This window comes from Pavona decussata, unplaced genomic scaffold, assembly GCF_977016875.1.
Source record: "Pavona decussata unplaced genomic scaffold, jaPavDecu1.1 SCAFFOLD_122, whole genome shotgun sequence".
Lineage (NCBI taxonomy): Eukaryota > Metazoa > Cnidaria > Anthozoa > Scleractinia > Agariciidae > Pavona > Pavona decussata.
The window spans coordinates 1,507,501-1,515,000 of NW_028145536.1; the positions used below are offsets into that span (position 1 = coordinate 1,507,501).

Genomic DNA, 7,500 nt, shown 5'->3' on the forward strand with positions numbered 1-7,500 from the left:
GTACCGTCTTTACAATGAATCGTTTTGCACCAAGGCCTCGCTTTGATATCGAGGCTTGAGGAAACAAGGCTATTGCCTTTTCTGTTATTTTAATGGTTATTTAAGAATAAATATATACTGTGCATCACAGTACTAACCTAATGCATGAAGACTACAATTGACCTACTATTCAGCTAGCATTGTCTAGACCTAAATTAAGAAACACAAAATACTGTTGAGTAGAACTAAACTAACATTGGGCTGGTTTTAGATTTCGATAAACCTACCAATGGTTCACGTTGACTAGTACTTATCAAGTATTGATTGAGCATGCAATGTTTCAATAGCATAGTGCTTATACTGACCTAACATACTACCTAATATTGGTCTAACATTGAATTAGCATGGTTCAGCAATGGCCTAATATCTGTCTACTGCCCAGTCGCTACTGTCTAATCATCTAGCTGACACAACATGGCGACTCCTCGAACCACCCAGTGATTCTCTGGTTTGTTGGTCGGCAGATCAACAGAAAGCACGTAGTTTGTCGAGTGACCAGTCGTAGAAAGCACGCCTCGGCGAGCGCTTGTTTTATAAACTAAAACGAAAAACAAACCGTTATAAGCAAAATTTTGCTAATAGAAGTACAAGCAAAAATCAACGATAAAAACACGACGTTTCGGCGTCTTCATGACACCATTATCAAGTTGAAATGTAAATGTTCTCAGAAATAACCGAATGAATTAGCAAAATTGTCATTGTCACACAAACAGTTTGGCGCGAATCGAGTCACTTTGCACATTCAGGCAGCGTCTTATTTCGCTAGTACAAAAGACGATTAAACTTGTCTTTGCATTTTTTATATTTATAAACATACTTGTATACATTAATATTTTTCATATTTCCACGTGATTACCATTATTTATGGAGCTATAGAGTGGTTTTTCAATTGAGTGTCGAAGTAACTTTACGTTTGCTTTGGTTTTGCATATACTACTATCTGTAATAACATTCTTAACCAATGAGAACTGAAAGAAAATCAAAACCAATTGTGGGTCGCTCGCCCGTGTTTTCCCGCGCTTGGCACTGGTTAATTAATTTGCTTCAAACTCTGATTGGTTCATTGCGCTGTCTACGTCTATTACAATTGGCCAGAATAATTACTTGGTTTTTGTTCTACGACACTCAATTGCAACGCGCTCTATACCAAACACGCACAAAAGAGAGTTTTTCATCTCCAGTTTTCATCAAACAAGAAGAGAGTTCTAAACAATAAGCGTTACGGAGTGGTTTTGAACGACACTCGAGGTGTTTCAAATCGTCTCTCCGAAGAGACCTTGTTGTGTACGGAAAATTGAGAATTAAAAAGAACAGCGTTTCATATGATTTAAATACACCTGTTAGGGAGCGATTTTTTCTGTGTTTGTTCTATGAATTGCTAATAATGAGTTTGAGAATTGTTTGTATATTTTGCACATCCATGAAGAATATACTCATACCTGGGCACGAATACGTCGCACTTTCTTTGAAATCCGCTGTTTTACCCGGTTTCAGCCAAATCTGTTACATTGCTAAGGAAACTCCACACCAGCGTTATTAGTTTATAGAACATGGCTTTAGAGTAACTTATGTTTTTTACAGTAGATATTGCAGTTACTGGAATACAAAATGGCTCTCGAATGTTGTGTCAGATCACAGGTGTGTTGATAGGCCTTCCCGTATTTACCTAAACCGAGAAATCCAGAGTCTATTCCTTTTACTGATTTGCATTCTGGAATACTGTCAATCGACGCAACCACGGTCGATCGCTCAAACTGAGTCTAAGTGCGCGAATGAATACCTGTGATCATTTACAGTAGTACTTTCCTGTTCTATAGTTCACTATGCTCTAATGAGTCGACGATCAAACTTTGAGTCTTTGGATGAATTCCTAAAGGGTGACAAATTAAACTACTTGGCAGTACTTTCACTAGTATTGTTTGTTTTTCAAAACTGTATGTAAATAACATTTGAGCACGTTTGGCAGTAAATAGGTCGAACAAAGCGACGATATAACATATTAGTACCAAGGAAGGATACAATTGGCACAGGATCGTAGAGTATCTTTGGAAGCGATTCACCAACAACCTATCGTAAAGCAGCACGCAAAACAATTGATTAGAGCGATTGCGAGGTTACTGATACAAGAAGAATACAATCACAAGAATAAAAACAGAGAGCAACAAAGCAGTAAACAAGACGTGAAAAACAGAAGACAATTTCACCTTGTTAGCTCTGTCCCATCTGGCTCCCTCCATAAACAGACCTTTCACGTACACACCATCCTCCTGAAACAAACAAACAAACTTGTTTTAAAACAAAGGAACGAGAACGCCACAAAAAATTGGTTGATTAAACGTGCTTCAAAAACTAATTAATAATTCATAAAACTATTGACCTATCAAATGGACGATAATACATCACGTGCAGTGACTTTATATCGATAAACCTCCTCCTTATTAGTATGCGGCGTTTTATCAGCTGATTGAACACTCCTCATTAGTATGCGGTGTTTTATCAGCTGATTAAACACTCCTCATTAGTATGCGGTGTTTTATTAGCTGATAAAACACTCCTCATTAGTATGCGGTGTTTTATCAGCTGATACAACACTCCTCATTAGTTTGCGCTGTTTTTCTCCTATGCTAATTTCCAACGTTCACAAAAGCATAATTGTTATGAACTCTATTGACAAACGCTTTTCCAGGAATGTTTTTGAAGCCGTTCAAAAAACTCGCAGCACGTGTTTTATCGGTTCTAAAACCACTTGGCTGCCCCTCGTGGTTTTAAACCCGATAAAACACTCCTGCTCGTTTTTTAAACATTACAAAAAAAATCGCTCTGCACGTATGTCTTGATACGTTTCTTTGCTGTACTTTGCAAAACATCAGGGACCTTGAGATCTACGATCGCGACGTCACGAGATCGTCACAAAACAATAGGACTTAATGAGCAAAACAATCGCTCTGCACGTAGGTTAAAGCAGGACTTACAGGTTTGTGCTTCATGTCCTGTTCCTCATCTGTCACTTCAAATTCAAACCCCAAGTGGTCGATGGGAATTTTGTACCGTCGAGCAAAGTTCTGCATCGCTCCTGAAATGTTTACAACTTAATTTTAGTTTATAAATTGCAAGTTCCTGGTAAGCTGACAGCCGAGGTGACCTCTCTTATAAGCCTGGTGGTTTCTTGAGGTCTCCTCGCCATTACCTTGACTTGTGAATTGAATGATTTCTTTTTTTTAGTAAGGCAAATAAATGATGAAGCTGGAAAACGACTGGAGTTTTACCTCTTCGACTTTTCTCTCTCCTTGAAACGTGAATTCCAGGTCGATTTGGATAAAAACGAAAACTTCCAACACTATATTTTGTTACGCCATATTTGTTCAAGTCCGTCATGATAGGAAATGTAAAAACTAACCTGTGAGAAAGGACTGGGTGAAATAGAATCCGGAGATCCAAAACACATTAGGAGAACCCTCATCAATCCAGGTCTGGACAAATATAAAAACATAAGGTTACTTGCTAAAACGAACGACTGAAACCGCAAGAAAGTTCCATACCTCATTCACGCTCAGTATAAGCACCCATGCCCCTCCCGCTAAGGCCTTGACTAAGACGCTCCCTCCCCTCCCAGCTAATTTCTGATTAGAAAAACCGTTTAAATATTGCAATCGTGGAAGTGCCATATAAAACATTATGCCATAACATGGTCGATATTATTTGAGAAATAATATATCAAACACGAGGAAGAGAATTTCATCCGGTTTCCAAACGCCAACAAGCGTGATAAAAAAAATGAGGCACATCCGCGCGGGCGACTTATTATTTACCAACTCTGACGTGTTTGTAAATCGTATGAGTTACACTCTTTCTAGTCATAAGAACGTAAATCATGATCATTCGGGTGAGTGTAGCCCTAAGAGGGACAGATGTTATTGGCCGAGCTAAGCTAAGCCGTGATGTTATTGGCTGTGAAGACCGTAAGAAGTGATTCATTGGTGCGTTTCGATCCGTCTTTTGTATGTCAAAAGTCCGCTGGTCTATTGTTAGTAGAAAAGATGTTTGTTGTTTGTCTGTTTTATTGACGTGATCGATAAATCGTTTGTAAGCTGTAGGCAGTTGTAGGCAACGGTTGAGTAGCGTTTGCTCTAAGTTAGTAAACCAGCTCTGACATGAAATTACTTTTACACTTTGACAGTCATAAACACGAAACCAACGATGACTTATGGAAAGATTACCTTGAAAAATCTGAGACGTGCAACAAGGTCGGCCACGTAACTACCAAGCGGCTTTAACGACGGATAGGACTTGGCCGCCCACATGCTGGGAACCTGCAAACAACAACAACATAAATATCAGAGAAATTTAGATTCTAGTACGAGTGCGAATACGAGTTGCCCCAATAAAGAAAGAGCGCGCGCGCGTGAGCCAGTGTGATTTTGGCGGGAAAACGAGATAGCCGTCGTTATTTTACTACGAGTCTTCGTGAGAATGGCGTGGTGGCGAAAACAAGTCGCCGACATGTAGGTAATCTCGTCTTTTTGGAATCACGAAAGGGGTTAGCTATCATAATTCAAAACAACTGCGTCAAGTTCGTCGAATACAAAGAGTAAAATTAAGCTTCCTAGGATACATTTCTTCTTAGTACTCTGCTAAAAATCTTGAAGTCAAATCTCAGTCGTATTCGTACTCGTATTTATACTGCGTGGTGCAGTGAAGCCTTAATGTATTGCTTGTGATGGACTGCGTGACTGCGTGATGCGGTTCGTAAGTCCAACCCTCAAAAATGACCCTTGCTCGCCAACGAGTCCTCAGTAGCTCAGAGGTTAGGGCATCCGATCTAGAACACGGAGGGTCGTGGGTTCGAATCCCATCTGAAGCTCAGATTTTTTCTGTGTCCTCTTATGGTCGATTCTCTACATCTCCCTTTATTTTCTTTTATAATTCTAGTATCATACGCATAGGTTGGTACTCATACTCGTACTGGAATCTAAAGATCTCGATTGTCAGATGTTAGACAAAGGAAATAGGCATGCTTAGTTTGAGGCTTCTTACTCCACAGGAGGCCCAAACTCAGTTTCCGATAATATGAACTTGATGTCGATTTGTCGACTTTGTATGGGAAATTCACTTATTTCTCAAAATGCTAAAATATAGTCATAAATGTGGAAATAAAGAAATGTAATGCAATAGAAGGAAATGCAGTCAAGAGTCCGCGCAAAGTTAACCCATGTATCAATAAAGTATTGGTTTTGGTTCTGCTAAAAGTTCGCTTATCACAACGTGGGATTGTCTTTGTGACGTCTCTATAATTTGGAAGGAATGTTTTAGTTTCGGTGCAGTTTCCTTCAATTAAAATGGCCACAAATTCCTTCCACGTTACACAGAAGACACAAACCCAACCCCACATTGAGGCAAGTAAAGTATATTTCCACATTTCTGGCTACATTTTAGCATTTTGAGAACTGAAGTGAATTTCTCATACAAAGTCTATAAGTTCTATAAATCTCCTTTGTTCGGAAACCAGGCTTGAGCCGCCTGTAGTTACTCTTAAAACACAGTTTGTATTGATTATCAGGTTATGAATCATATTACCTTTCCCACCATCATGCTTCCAAAAACGTCTTCCAGTTCTGAAGACATTACAACCAGACCCTGGATTAACAGAAACAAACAAATTTAACAACACCTAATACACAGCCTATTTCTAAGACTGCTCATTAATTGTACGTCGGGAGTGGGGGGTGGGAGGGGGCTGTAGAAAATAAGGACGGGGGGCCAGAAAAAATGTAACAAGAAGGGGGGGCTACCAAAAGTATTTGTTTAAAATATATCTTGAAGCGATTGTTGGGGGGGGGGGGGGGGGGTTGATTAGTTTATTTATTTATTTATTTATTTTTTTTAGAGCAAATGTTTGGTTGTTTTTTTTAGGGGGGGGGGGGGGGTAGAAAAATTTGTTTGGTATTAATTATCCTCCAGCCTAACCCTGTGTGTAATTTATGAACGGTCCCTAAGCTGACGTATAATATAGCTAACGCTGCACTTTCACCATTCCCTGTCACTACACACACTACACCATGCAAAAAGCTCTCTAAATATGCTCGGTAACACGAAGTCTTCGGGTCAGTAAAAGATGTTCTACATCAATCTTTTTGAATTCGTTTCGTTGAGATAATTGGGTTTCCACTCAAGACCCTCCCGTTCAGAGGTCACAAGCAAGCACGCAAGCGCTTTAATATTTTTGGACACTGCAAACATGGAATTCACCTTAATGGCCTTCTGGATATTCTGAAGACTTGATCGAACGACACCTGTGAGACGATTAAACCTGGAAGACACAAAAATGAAAGAGAAAGAAACAACCACCGTCAGCCTTATTGAATTACACTGAGAAAGGGTGGTAACGGTCGGTAAGCCTTAAACTACCAATTTCTCGGATCATTTCGACATCAATGGCACTAGTGGGTACGCTGCAAAAGACCCTACACCGCAGTAGCCCTACTCTATTTTCATTGGACCCTGACAACCTGCAGCTGCATTGTTTTTTTGGGTTGGGGGCATTGTTCTGTTGTTCGTTCTTTTGTCCTCTCGACCAACCCTGTAAGACGCTACAAACGGTGAAGGCCACACCGTTCACTGATCTAAATTTCTCTTGTTACTAGTACCTGATGAGTTCCTGAAGCAGCACCGTGTTCATTGATTCTTCATACAACACAGGATACTTTTTCTGCAGAAAGAATGATCAGTGGACTCTTAGTAAACAAACTAAGTGTAATTCACTCATTCTTGAATCGTGTGCCAACGGAATCGCCTGCTGAGGTCCGTCGTAGAAGCCGACATTTTTTATTTACCTGTTTAACAGGGGCAGTGTCACCTATTTTTAGCGTCACTTTGAATAGCCAAAAACCTTATTTGCATTGACAGTAACATTTAAATAATGGTCCAGTTCTATTAAAAGTGACCCTACTAGTGCACAGAAATTAGTATCGATCATCTTTGGCTGCAGATAGCTAGGATGGAAATGGATTGCAATTTGGAAAAATTGGCCGATTTTTTCAAGTTCTTCCTGTTTATTCTGGAGAAAACGCTGAAAACTGTTTATAGTGTATTTCTCCTCGGGGAAACCATTTCACATTTTCCTCCGACTCCTGTAAGAGCAATTTCAAGTTACAAAACAGGTTCTATGTCAAGTCCTTGAGCAGTTTTGACCAACACGCAACAAAATCTCGGTAACAGTGACTGTGCCCATTTAAAGCAAGACTGAAAAACATTCTTGATATGCAAATAGCAGTAGTTTATTATTATTATTATTATTATTATTATTATTATTATTATTATTATTATTATTATTAAAATATAATAATAACTTTATTAAAATATTCCAAGGAAATTGTTATTTACAAGTTAAAAGTAGAAAACAGAGCTATTAAAACCTATTTACAATTCTTGTTATTATCATTATCATTATCATTATCATTATCA

The 7,500-nt window shown here is 39.0% G+C and overlaps 1 protein-coding gene across 1 annotated transcript in view; it reads right to left on the bottom strand.

Moving 5' to 3' along the window:
• The window catches only part of LOC146469580 (dynein axonemal heavy chain 3-like), a 110,815-nt gene that overhangs the window by 1,250 nt on the left and 102,065 nt on the right, over positions 1 to 7,500 (bottom strand). Inside the window, exons 88-97 of the mRNA XM_085123227.1 lie at positions 6,684 to 6,745; positions 6,286 to 6,346; positions 5,614 to 5,673; positions 4,257 to 4,349; positions 3,437 to 3,509; positions 3,012 to 3,112; positions 2,244 to 2,306; positions 2,059 to 2,106; positions 1,479 to 1,539; positions 1 to 577 (exon numbers count right to left, since the gene is read on the bottom strand). The exon at positions 1 to 577 is cut by the window's left edge and continues 1,250 nt beyond it. Of these exons, the coding sequence (XP_084979353.1) occupies positions 432 to 577; positions 1,479 to 1,539; positions 2,059 to 2,106; positions 2,244 to 2,306; positions 3,012 to 3,112; positions 3,437 to 3,509; positions 4,257 to 4,349; positions 5,614 to 5,673; positions 6,286 to 6,346; positions 6,684 to 6,745 (768 nt within the window). The 3' untranslated portion in view covers positions 1 to 431. The remainder of the gene's footprint in view (positions 578 to 1,478; positions 1,540 to 2,058; positions 2,107 to 2,243; positions 2,307 to 3,011; positions 3,113 to 3,436; positions 3,510 to 4,256; positions 4,350 to 5,613; positions 5,674 to 6,285; positions 6,347 to 6,683; positions 6,746 to 7,500) is intronic.